At 44.8% G+C, this 12,897-nt stretch overlaps 1 protein-coding gene across 7 annotated transcripts in view; it reads right to left on the bottom strand.

Annotated features, from left to right (window-relative positions):
• The window catches only part of PIP5K1A (phosphatidylinositol-4-phosphate 5-kinase type 1 alpha), a 39,490-nt gene that overhangs the window by 10,563 nt on the left and 16,030 nt on the right, over window positions 1-12,897 (bottom strand). For 6 of the 7 annotated variants that reach the window (XR_012897480.2, XM_075907811.2, XM_075907812.2 and 3 more), the window contains 6 exons: window positions 11,309-11,398; window positions 7,440-7,570; window positions 6,204-6,321; window positions 3,305-3,457; window positions 1,695-1,994; window positions 647-852 (listed from right to left, as the gene is read on the bottom strand). Coding sequence is in view for 6 of the 7 variants with exons in the window: in XM_075907811.2 (XP_075763926.1) it covers window positions 647-852; window positions 1,695-1,994; window positions 3,305-3,457; window positions 6,204-6,321; window positions 7,440-7,570; window positions 11,309-11,398 (998 nt within the window). In the remaining variant the exon portion in view is untranslated. Of the gene's footprint in view, window positions 1-646; window positions 853-1,694; window positions 1,995-3,304; window positions 3,458-6,203; window positions 6,322-7,439; window positions 7,571-10,776; window positions 11,283-11,308; window positions 11,399-12,897 lie in introns of those variants that run through there. The other variant, XM_089772834.1, reaches the window with a different exon arrangement.

The raw sequence follows: 12,897 nt of genomic DNA, 5'->3' as shown, positions 1-12,897 counted from the left end.
CTCAGCCTTGTAGGGGTTAAATGGATTAACAAGTGGCAACATGCAGAGAACATCTACTGCTGAGCTAACAAACTCCAGTGAAGACAAATCAGAGCTAAATGCTACGTCAGTAAATGACCAAACACGCTAAGAGTTTATTCCTGCTTTCTGTGCATTTGTCTATTTTACTGAAAATGTGGGCTGGTTAATAGATAACTGTAACCCTAAGAACACCCTGGAGTATTTCAATTGGCCCCTGTAGAGACAGGTCTGATCCACTACAGCACTGCCTATGATCTGTGGAGGGGATACTTAAGGTTCTGCTGGTTTGTGTGTTTTTCAACTTCCAGGTGTTGTACAGACATATTAATCCTCACAAATCCCTGAGGCTGGTAAGCATCCTGCTTTCACTGGACAAGGAAGCAGAGGCACGGAGGACTTCAGTGACTTACTCAAGATAAGGAACTGAAACCAGAACTCAGGAATACTGAACCCTTCTCTCCCCCCCACCCCCCCTCTCAGATTCGGTTCCCTACTTCATACTCCTGCCACAACTCATTGACTCTGTGGTCCAGACTTGGTACCTAAATCACACCTTCCTTGTCAATCCCTGAATTTTACCCCAAGGAACTAGCCTTTTTAATTTGAAAGATCAGCGCAGACGTACTGGTCATCAGTCTCTATGGTGCCACCTCGCCGGGCCTCTCCTTGGATCGACTCCATAGCCGTGGAGTAGAGAGCTTTCTGGGCAGCTGGCCTCCGCGTGTCCGACTGGGACGTCCCATCCATTATTGCACGCTCTCTCTGAGCCTGATCAATGTTATGCACTGCCACAAGCAAACTATAATCCATGATTTTAAAACTCTGTAGAACCTGGACAGAAAGCCAATGCAGCACCATTTACAAGAGTCGAGTGATTCGTTAAACTATTCCAGTTTTATTCACACACTAAGGGGACGGCCTCTATATAGCCTTTAGTAATTTTCACCCACAAATCTCAATGAGCAGCTTTACAAAAGAAGGTACATATCAGTATCTTTCGTCTACAGGCATGGCAACTGGGAAAATTATTTGTGCAGGGCTGGGCTGGATACCAGATCAGTTGCAGGCACAGATCTTGGGTCCTCTGACTCTCAGTCTGGTGTCCTAGCCACTGGAGCGCACAGCTGCCCTAAAAAGTAGGACTCCTTTAGGTACTATAAAAGATGTAAGACATTGTTGGGTGGGAGACATACATTTGACTGTTCAGGGGACTGGGAAGGGGAGACAGCACTTTACCCTCTAGATTATGGATCTGAATTTTACTCAACTTGGAAATGTCGGAACACGCAAAAGGAGCCTGTGGTCTGTTCCATACCCAGTGGGCATCACCACATAAATGCCAAGCCATTAGCTCTGTAGCTGGAGACATGGCTGAGGTGCTAAAGATTGAATGGACCACGGCAGCTAAGTCCCCTGGGTCAGAAATGAGTTGTACAGAGAGGGCAATGTTTGGAGGGGTAACTGCATTGCAGCTGCCTGGACTGTGTCTTTCTGGAGACAGAGACACACCTTTCACTTAAAAACTGCATCCCAGAGTTACTGGACTCTAGAAACACAAGAAAACGCAACAGGATAAATGGCTTTGCAGCTACCCTGAGGCATGCACATTTCAAAAGGTGCGAAACTAATCCACAGGGAAGGCCTCAATTCAGCCTGCCTCACCCTTCACTTACCAAACAATCTCTCTGTAGTGTTTTGCACAAAGCATTGTACATGTCAGAGTCTAGGAACAGGCCATCAGGGATGTCCTGCATAAAATCCAGGTCTTTGTATGTTGGGAAGACCTTCTCCCGCTCCTTCTGGGATGCTCGACGCTTATAGGTGGAGCCTTTCAAGTCATACTTCAGGTGCATTTTCACAGAGCGGGGCAGCAGGTTGTTCATCACTACAATGCGGATGTTCTTCCCTCCGGCCTGCACACAGTACAGGCCATAGAACTTAGGCAGCAGCGTCCGAGGATTCTGATTCAAGTTCTAAATGCCCAAAGACAGAAGACACAACTTCAGAGTCCAAGCAACTCCCTAAATTCACAGTGCTCTTTGCTGGCGTATCCGAACCACAAAACACTGTCTGGGATCCAAAGTGATTATCAGGAAAGCAACAAATCTGGGATGGATGAACTTTGGGCATAAATGGATAATTCTAGGATAAGAAATGTTTTCTCTGCATGTGTCACATGCAGCTTTTGTAGACAAGGAATATGCACCTTCATCCATACATTTATCTGCTAGAGCCCATCTGTGGCAGCCATCAGGGCAAAGGAGGAATTTTTGTGCGTAGTCCTTTTAGTTTTCCACTCGCTCCTCTAGCTAAGATCTTGCCAGATCTCATGCTAAGTGGAACAAGGGAGGGTGAATACTGGAATGAGACACCCCTAAAATCCAGATGGTTGCAGAAACTAGCATTGATCCAGTATCCCAGTCCAGTATTATGGGCAAAGAATTGGTACTGCCACGAGTAGTATTAAATAATGCATGTATTAAGAATTCCATGGCACTTTTCAACCCCAGGGACATTATCCTGGCCAAATTCCCACTTAGAGGCAGTTAGTAAAGGATTCTGGCACTATTTACCATCTCTAGTGGAGCTGTGTATATATTATATGTTGGGATTGGATTGAATTCTGTTCTAGAACTAACAGGGCCCACTATTCTACTTACGATTACATTTTAATCATTTTAGACAGACACTCAGGCCCTGAAATACAGGCATGTTCAAGTTAAACAACAAAGTGGTGTTTGTTGGGCAGCACTGAGAGATGAAAGAGAACGTCCAGAAGGGGAAAAGGAAATAAGGAGCTTTGCTATCTTTGCATATCCGGGGTGTGAGCTTCTCACACAAACACTGACAGAGCAGACACACACACAGCTATTCAACCATGAAGAATCGAGCAGTGCAAGCCTGAATGCCGGGCGGGTCCCTTTTAGGGATGCCGGCACTCTTCAAAACAATCCAAATGAGTAGGCCTGGTGCAAATGTCCTGGTGCTGGCTGAGGAAATCCAGCAGCCTTTATTAGTCACATACCAGAGGGTGTATCAGCATTAGTCAGCAGAGGCAAAAATGGAGTTGACCAAAGGGCTCAGGTCCAGATTTTCAGAGGCACTGAGCATGTATCCTTGCAGCAAATGGGAATCGAGCGTGCTTAGCACCTCTGAAAATATGGCTTTGAGATCAGATGTTAACCTGCTGGACAGAATGTCACCTGCCAGTTAACGTTGCCATTTTCTGCTGGCAGAGAAACACCATTACAACCTGTACAGAAAGATCACTCAAGCAACTTACCATATAGTAACCTGGCAGCAACTTTTGCAAGAACTCTGCTTCTTTGTGCTGAACTGTTTTAATGATGAACTCGTCATCACTGGATACATAGAAGAGGGAACCGCTAGCCCCAGAGTTCGAGAGCTCAATGAGTGGCTCACTGCAGAGTGAGTACTGAGGGGGTGAGTTAAAAAGCAAAAGCATAAGATAAACAAGAAACAAAGCACAGGCATCTTTATCGATACTATAACTACAGGGTCAACTCGAGCGGCTGAGTATGTAGAGATGGAGCCATTTTACACACACACACACACACACACACACACACACACACTCTCCCTCACACACACACACCCACACCCTCCCTCTCCCTCTCCCCCTCCCCCGCAAAGCACTTTGAGCCGCTTCAATGACCTGCATCATATATTGCCCACAAACTGAAAAATACGCAATTGAGTACATACACTATTCATTGTGTTAGATAAACTGGAGATGTTAGAAGGATGTAGGGATCTAGCATAGGAAGTCATGACACAGCTTTCAGAGTAGGCGAAGCATCAAGCAGGACTATCTCTGGAATCTGTGGCTCTCAGGTCAGTGCAATCTGTCATCCGTAACTTTGTGCTAGAACAGGTTTTGTTTGGCGAGATTACAGGTAGGCATGGAGATGTCACTGTAAGCATGTGACATCTCAGCAGCTTCCTGCCCCACCTTTGGGAGGCTCTCTGACTAGACCAGGACCACTAGGCTAGTACAATTACTTACTATGTAAAGGAATGTATCAGAGGGGTAGCCGTGTTAGTCTGAATCTGCAAAAGCGGCGAGGAGTCCTGTGGCACCTTAGAGACTAACTGAAATGTAGGAGCATAAGCTTTCGTGGGCAAAGACCCACTTGGTCAGATGCATCTGACGAAGTGGGTCTTTGCCCACCAAAGCTTATGCTCCTACACTTCAGTTAGTCTCTAAGGTGCCACAGGACTCCTCGCCGCTTATGTAAAGGAATGGTTTGATTCCTGCCATTGAAGCTACTGTCCCACTGATCAGCTAAGGGGCAACATCTTCTGGCCATCCAATGGGCCCTTTAAGCAAGGAACACACCTAATTTGTATAAACTTGAAGTGGAGGCAGTTGTTCTTCCTTCTAATACAGTGCATGGTGCAGAGATCATTTGGCTCCTTGTGTACACTTCCATTTCCATTCCAGCAGCCTAAACGGCACATCACAGATGGGAGATGCATAACAGAATTCTGTGGGCTGCATTTGGCCATGTGAATTCTATGGGCTACAGGCATTGCTTTGACCACCCCTAGTTTAGGCAGTGGCTGCAAGAGAGCTGACAGAGGGTCCAGGCTAGAAGAGGCCACATGAGACTCTCCTATGAAGCGCGATCACAATGGATTTGTTATAGAACACTACATGGAGGTTCAGAATATGCTGCTGAGAATCTGACAGTCAGACCAAGCAGGTCTCATATATCCACTCCAGAACAAGGCAATAGATCTCAATAGGGATCAATATTAAACTGCCCACATGAGAAGAACTGGCTATCAGTGCAGTCCCAGCCAAGGGCTTTTTGTTCCCCCCCCAATAAACTTTATTTATGAAAGGCAAACACAAAGCAGGAGTGAAGCTGGGACAACATCCATGGGTAGAGCCCTGCAAATCTGCAGGTATCAGCATCCATGGATGTGGATGCCAATATCCGTGTCTCATTTTTGCAGATACAGATGTGGATACACATTTTATAATCGTGCAAAGCTCTATCCCAAGGGTCTGCAACCTTTCCAAAGTGGCATGCCAAGATTTAACCCTCCCGAGCTGGGCTGCGCCATTCTCTTGGTGGGGGGAGGGGGGGGGGGGGAGGAAGGCTCTCTCCACCATGAACCCTGCTTGGTCTCCTGCCCTGGCTCTGCTCCAGCTTTTTCTGTGGGGAGGGAAGGAGCAGCGTGCGCACACTTCCTTGCACTTGGGTGGAGGATCTGGGTGGGAGGTGGGGAGCAGAAGCAGGCTGAAAGTAGGGTGTCTGACCAGGGGAGAGGGGACAGGAGCAGGCTGTGGGTAGGTGTCTGGCTGGGGGGAAGAGATCAAGAGCAGGGTGGGGGTGCAGGGTCTCGGCGTGGGGAGGTGGAATGGGCGCAGGGTCTGGGTGGCCCTTACTTTTTTTTTCCCTCCAGTGTCTGTAACAGGGTTTAGTTATTGTAACAGTCACTCCCATGTGGCAGCCAGACACTGCTCCACACACAGAATAAGTTAGTGGCCCATGGGCCGAGTGTGGAATGGAGGCCATGCCTCGCCAGGATGGCAGGGAGTCCGGCCGGCAGTTCCGGGCAGGCTGACCAGGATCCAGTCTGCTGGCACCTGGATGATGGACTCCAGCAGCCCCACAGGGCTCTCTGGCGGGTACAAGCACACAGCACGTGGAGCAGCAGGAACATGGCCAGGACAGCCACGCGTTCTTCACAGGCATGAGAGAAGCTGGGTCTGCTTTTGCCCCCTGTGCTGCTCTCAGGCTCTCTGTCCCAGGCATGGCTTCCCGCAGCTCCATTAGCCAGATTCTGGTCAACAGAGCAGCGGGAAAAACCTGCAGGCAACTTGCTGGTGCGCTGCTTTGCTCCTCCAGCTGGGGGAGGGGGAGCACGCCCGCATGTGTGGAGCCATTTGTGGCTCAGGCTTTTTCCCCCGATTGCACAGTGAGGCTCGGGGCTTTCTCCACTCCTCCACCCCCGTGTACCATTGAAAATCATCTTGCGTGCCACTTACGGCACGCGTGCTAGAGACATTGCTGACCCCTGCTCTATCCATCGGTGCGCGCACGGATGTTGGGAGTGGGACAGGATAGGTTCATTTACACTGGAGAATGAAGGAAAAATACCAGTTATTAACTATGACGGACATAAAACTGGCTTCCCCAATGACTTACCAGATAGTCATCTGGCCGTATTCCAAACAGTTCACGGAAGTAGCGAAATGCTACAGGAGCATAGGTTTTAAACCGGAAGTCATTGTAGTGATGAGCTGGAGTCAGGTTACTCCCTTCGCTGTGGGGGCGGGAAACAGGTAGTTAGAAATACACACAAGTTCTTCACAGGCCTTTCGTAAAAATAATGAAGTGCTACCCCAAGCCAATTTTCTGCAACCCCAAAACACAGGGCAAGTTTAATACCTTAAAATCAGTGATTCTCAACCTATTTACCATTGTGGGGCGCATCCATTACTAAGTGTATGGCCCTGAGGATATCACATGATCCGTAGCTCTGTGCTGATAGGGCCCCAGGTTGAGAACTGCCTTAAATTCTCTTTCATTAACCTTGCCTCAGCTCCAGCAAGTACTCTTCTACCATATATAATGTTAGCACAATCTTTGTTGAATGCTTGCGCTAATGCAAAGACTGAGTAATACTTAAAATTAGGGCCTGAGTACATTCTGTTGTGTGGTTGATGCATCAACTAGCACAGAGCCAGCCACTATACCAGTGGTATTCAAACTATGGGTTATGGATTGTCAGGCACTGCGTCTCGTTGCTGTAGGGGGATCAGGTGAGCAGTAGCGGTGCTGAGGCAGGCTACCTGCCTGTCCTGGCACCGCAGACTGCGCTGAAACCCAGAGCAGCTGGTAGCAGGCCCAGCTCCTAGGTGAGGAGGGAAAAGGGCTCTGTGCACTGCCCCTGCCCTGAGCACTAGCTCTACACTCCCATTGGCTGAGAATCTACTGCTGGCTGCTTCTGGGGGTGGCATGGTCTGCAGTGCCAGAAGAAGCAGGAAGCTGCCTTAGCACCCTCGCTGCACCGCTGACTGAGAGCCACTCAAAGTAAGCGCCTCCTGGCCCAGCCCTGACCACCTTGCCCGCAGAGCCAGAGCCCCCTTCTATACCTCAAAGCTCTAATCCTCAGCCCCATTCTGGAGCTTGCACTCCAGTCAATTATGTTGGGTCACGGTAATCAACAATTTTCTTCAACTGGATCATGAGAAAAAGTATGAAAACCTACACTACTGTGTGCTTTGGGGAAGGTTTAAGGAATTGGTGTTGCTTTCTTCTCTTAACATCGCTAACTTGCAGGTAAACTAACAGTACAATCTCGTAAACTACAGGAAGACTCATCTTGAAGTGGATAACCTTAAGTAAAAGCATTTCACAGAACAGCAAGCGAGCACGCACCCTGGGAAGAAAATACTTTCTACTACGTAGAAGTCTTGCATGAGAACATCTCGCTCTGGTTTGGTGCTCAAGCTTCCCACCGTGTGGGTGATACCCAGCTGAATGGCACCTTTCAAGGCAGATGACGTAGTCTGGAAGGGAGAAGGAAACAAGAAGTGAAACATCTCTGTCATGGAGCAGCAGGTTCCAAATTGGAACAAAGGGGCTCAAGTGGATGGCCATCTTCAAGCAAAAATAAGCTCCAATTTAAAATAGCATCCTTCCAACAGGCACTGATTAGATGGTATTTTTGTCCCCTATAATCCCGGTTACCTCTCTTTGGTTCCCTCTAGCTGGCCAACCGAGTCTTTGGCTGCTTATTTTCATGTCATCTACTCTATGATAAGCATACAACTGATTACAATGTAGCAAGATCAAATAAAAGGGACTCTCTTCAGAATATTTAAGATGCTTCCGAACTAAGGTGACGAGGGCCCTGTATTACATTCATTTGAAGAGCAGATGATATAAGACTAGCTTTTGCTATATACTGGGGATGGGGATACTGTTACATTCCTGACAAAGCCCTAACAATTCTTTCCAACTCATTTTATCCCCCTTTTGCAGTATTGCTTCCCGAGAAGACTTATGCTGTAGCTACCATCCACCTGGCTTCCTGAAGACTGCATTCACCTCCTTCCAAGGTTTTCATTTCCACTCCTTACAATGATTGAGGACCTGGCTATGGAACAGTAACTACCCTCTTTCCTTAGGAAGTAAATGATCATGGAGCAGGTACATTATCTCAATCTCCTGAGACCTAAGTTTGCACAGTCAGAAGGCCTAAGCATAGACTCTAGTCTTCCTCAAGGCAATGTAGAGTACCACCAAGCTAGTCATCAAAATAACCTATCTCCACAGAATACACACTTCTGGGTTTCTGGCCTTTGGTCTCTGCTTCTCCACCTATTCCTATGCTAGGTTTGTCACTCATAAGCAATAAAAAGAGTATTGCAGAATTCAAGGATTTTTTTTTTTTACAATGTTCAAGATAATGTTTATTTTAAAGCTTTTTGTCTTATTTTGATCCATTTACTTTTTCGCAGTTTCAGGAAATTATGGGGGGGAGGAGTCAGACAATTATTTAACGACAGCAGATGTTGAGATTCAAAAAGCTTTAGCTTTTCAACTGTCAAAACACAAACCGTCAACATATATAAAGCAAAAATCACACTCCAATAAATTATCAAGCAGCATTTTTCTTTGCCTCTTTCAAGCGTCTGTCATTGATGGAAACATTTACTGCACACCCACTAAAGGATAAAACTGGTGTTTATTGATAAAAATCTGCCTAGCTGGCCATTAGAGTTTTAAAAACAAACCATAGTGAGGGCACAAGCTTTGCTCTTGTGGCCTGTGCATAAATTGCCAGAGAACAATGCAGTATTATATTCCCGTGGCAGCTATCTGCACCTGCCTATAGAGCGCGTGATTTTTTTGTCTTAGGCCACTGACACTTGCTTAGTTCTAGTTTCTGCAACAAACAGGTGAATCTTTCAGAATGATGCAGATAAGATCTGTTTGACAACTACCGAAGTTACAAAGCTCCTGTCAATTCCCTGCCTATAAAACATAATCCCATTGCAAAGGCTGTTAAAACTATGGTAGAACAGATGCAAGTTGTATTTGTGTGAAGTGAAGTTCATGGACACTGTATTCTGCTTACATACAAGGCAACTCAACTGAAAACAAAATCTTGAGCAGTGACTCAGTAGGTGATACTTAAAAAACAACAAATGGTCTGGTAGCACTTTAAAGACTAACAAAACATGTAGATGGTATCATGAGCTTTCGTGGGCACTTCATCTGAAGAAGTGGGCTGAGCCCACAAAATCTCATGATACCATTTATGCATTTTGTTTGTTTTTAAAATGATACCAGGCTATTTGTTGTTTTTTAAGTTTTTCCTATTACAGACTAACTCGGCTACCCTTCTGAAGAATCAGTAGGTGATGTGCTTCAGACAGCCAGTATCGAACCAATATCCCACCAAGGTGTTAAGGGACACTGTACATCTCATAAATTACCATGTTTCAGGATATCGTAAGATCAAGGTACTTTGTGGTCAAGGTTAAAATCTTTCACGCACTAATTTGGGCAAGTACCTTTTGTCTTACTTAGATTTCTCCTCCATTGCTTCTAAAATGAATGGTTTTCATTTGAGTATATACAAAATCTTTCAAAGATAAATACATGTATTTCCCGTTTATTTCAGTCGTACCTAAGGGCCAGCCAAGAATGAAACTCCATAGTGCTAAGCACTGTATACATTCAGAAACAGAGGGTGAGAAAAGAACACTCAAGCAGTGCGGACAGTGTGATAGCAGCAAACAGGTTCCATTATTATTATTTTTGGTGGTGGATATAGCTAAGAAAGGATCTGTTAATGGAAAGAAATGGGAAGAGGGTGAGAGGGACAGAGCAGAAGAAAGCAAATGGAGATGGAGTAAGAAACCTATCCAAGTTGACACAATAAATGACAGAAGAATAGAACTCATGGTTTTTCCTGATTCCATCTAAACCACTTCATAGCATCCCTTTAACTTTCTTTCCTAACCAGGGGCTGGGATGTGCCCAAGGCACATTTCTCTCAGTCTGCCTAGGGCATTGAAACACAATTCTCCTAAATACCTTCTTACCTTTTAAGACTAATATTGCTTAAAAATCCATGCAAACTCAGCATACACATTACTGCTCATACCTAAAAGTTAGTTTAACTTTGAAGATAAAGGAACTATAAACACCAGCTTGACATTGCTGCATTATCTAGGGAGCAAAGAGAGGTTGCCATTAAGCCGTGTGCATTTTTTTACTCATAAATACAGTAGTCACCTGCTTGTTTACAACTGTTTTAACAAGGGCAGAGAGAATAAATTAATCAACATATTGCCTCAGGGAAACGAGGAAGAGACAAAGCCATAACAACAACTTAAGCCAGGAGAACCTGTTAGTCATTTCCAGGTAACCCCATTAGGAGTCCCTCTGTTACTAGTTTCTGCGGTCCCTGCAAACATAAATGTCTCATCTATTCCATTTTGGTTGCTGCCTTCTCCTAGCCAGTAGTGCTACCTCCTCCTCATCCACTCAGCATTCTGGGATACCGCTGAGCTGAGCTGTGAAACCCAAGCTTAAACATAGTCAGCTTTACAAAATTCAACAAAAGAGCTGTTTTCTCCCACGCATTCAATTCCCTTATTTTCCAGGTGCTCTCTAGAAGAAATGAACCCCATCACCAAATATTATGTGGATATTAAAGCCTGGCTGATTTAGAGATGTCACACGAGAAACTTCCACTTACATGAAGCGAGAATTGCTGAAATGCCTGGATCATGCCATTATCCATTTAATCCAAACACGGGAAACCACTCTAGTTGCAAAGCAAGCTGGCACATACTGATAAAAGTCCAACGTAAATTAGTGGTAGAGTCCAAAAATCCCTACCTCCATAGGCTTGTTTAAGAAATCAACGCACAATCTGCCCTACGTAAAGCAAACTTCAGCAAAATCACAATCTGTAGCTGCTATTATATCCAGACAGCATCAAGCGCGTTCAGTAAACGAGAAGGATCCTCACGAGTGCTGCTAATAGGGTAAGGTTTAAAAAAACTAATTCTGTCTTTAGGAGGCAATGGCACAGAAGATATTCCCAAAGCACATATTCAGCCCGTCAGTCTTTGCTCCTGCTGAGATCTTCTTTAATGTTTGTCACATGAGTTACCCAACCTTTTATGCTCAACAGAATGAGTCACAAACCTTGGTGCTCTGGGCAGCATTAATTTAGCAAGTAGGAGAATGAAAATAATCAGATTAATTAGGCGAGAGGCACCTACCTTTTTATATGTAGTCTCACCAGTGGAATCTACTCCTCTATGACCTTTCTTTATCGTCTGTGAGCCAGGCTGCCCAGAAGAACTAGACATCTAGATGTAGAGATGAAGACAAGAACCAAGAAGTTTTAAAAACAATATCCTAGATATAGCTCCCTGGCCAGAATCAAGAGGCATAACTACAGAGGGCTACGGGGCATCTCTTGGGGTAAGCCTGTGGAGTTGGCTTTATTGAAATGATTTTATTTTCAAAAATACAGTGTTATTTTTACTAAGTTAATTTTAGTAATTTTTTTTTAAAAAGGGAATTTCATTAAGTGTCTTTTTCTTCTTCATCCCTATAAACTCTTATTCTTGATGTTTTAACAAAAAAGGGCTATAGTTGATTTGGTTTCCAATACCATTGTCTTCTAGTTTTCAAACGTTCAGCATTGATTTGGCAATGCCAAAACAGAGCACTACTCCAAATTTCTCTGCTTTATGTCTTTTCTGTAAGGTTTACTGAGAAGCAATCATATTCCAGGTTCCTCCTATTTTTCTGGCTTATCTTGGTTCAGTCTTTCAACATTTGCTCAGTTATGTCCATTTTGAGAACTATATTTGATTTGGTGATTCTGTGTCTATTCGTTTTGGTTTTATGAGCAGCAATCCCATTCAAGGCATATCCCATTCTCCTGGAACAGGAAAACCCTTACATAGGTTTAAGTATAAGAGGAAGAGCTATCTACTGAATTTGGTTGTCCTAGCTCTTACCGTTTAGGAGTTTTTCTTGATCAAACTCTCTCGAATATTTCTTTTTGACTTCCACCTTGAATAGAGATGCAGCTTGCAGAAAACTACGAGTCCCAGCATGCAATGCCAAAAGCTGCTTGGATTAAGATGGAGCAGCACCACATGCTGGGATCCAAACCGTTTGCATGCTACTTCTGAATATTAATGTGGAGAGGGATATTGTATGGCCTAATCTCCTCTGCAAAATAGCAATTGACATTAAAGAACCTTGGAGATATACTAGCTTACTGGGAGCTTTCTGTGTGATGCAGATTTGGAATCTAAATAAAGAGGTGGTAAGGACTAGAGGAGGAATTTTGGTTCTTAAACAAGGAAAGAGTTTTCAGATTGCTCTTTGAAGCCTTAATTTCTAGCAGACTGGTCCTAAATGACCTTAGGCTGCAATGACTGTGTGCCTTCCTTTACTGGTAGAACTAGTCCTCATGAAAGGCATGGATATACTGCAATTACAGGGTATGACTAAAGCTTGAACAGACCCAAGTGCACAAGACCACAGCTTTACTGTTCCAGTATCTGAGCTAGTGAGCTCAAAACTAGCTTGGGTATGCGTGCTCAAGCTGCAATTATACCCTGTGATTGAAGTACAGCCGTACCCTTAGAAGACCTTAGTCCTTTGAGGGAGTGAGCTAGGTTGGAGATGCAAATTAATCTAGTTTCTCTGGCAATTATGGTAATTTTAGCTGCATCTTATCTATTCTATGACCACGTGGAAACTTGTCTGGGTCAGTGTCTTCTGTGTAAGTAGCCATTCTGTTTCTCCATAAACTGTATTCCTTGGTCAAAATGAGTTCAACTCAGAC

The sequence above is a fragment of the Pelodiscus sinensis genome, chromosome 22 (assembly GCF_052426305.1).
Source record: "Pelodiscus sinensis isolate ZL-2025 chromosome 22, ASM5242630v1, whole genome shotgun sequence".
Lineage (NCBI taxonomy): Eukaryota > Metazoa > Chordata > Testudines > Trionychidae > Pelodiscus > Pelodiscus sinensis.
The sequence above is the reverse complement of the archived record's forward strand: the minus strand, read 5'-3'. Positions and strand labels throughout refer to the sequence as shown.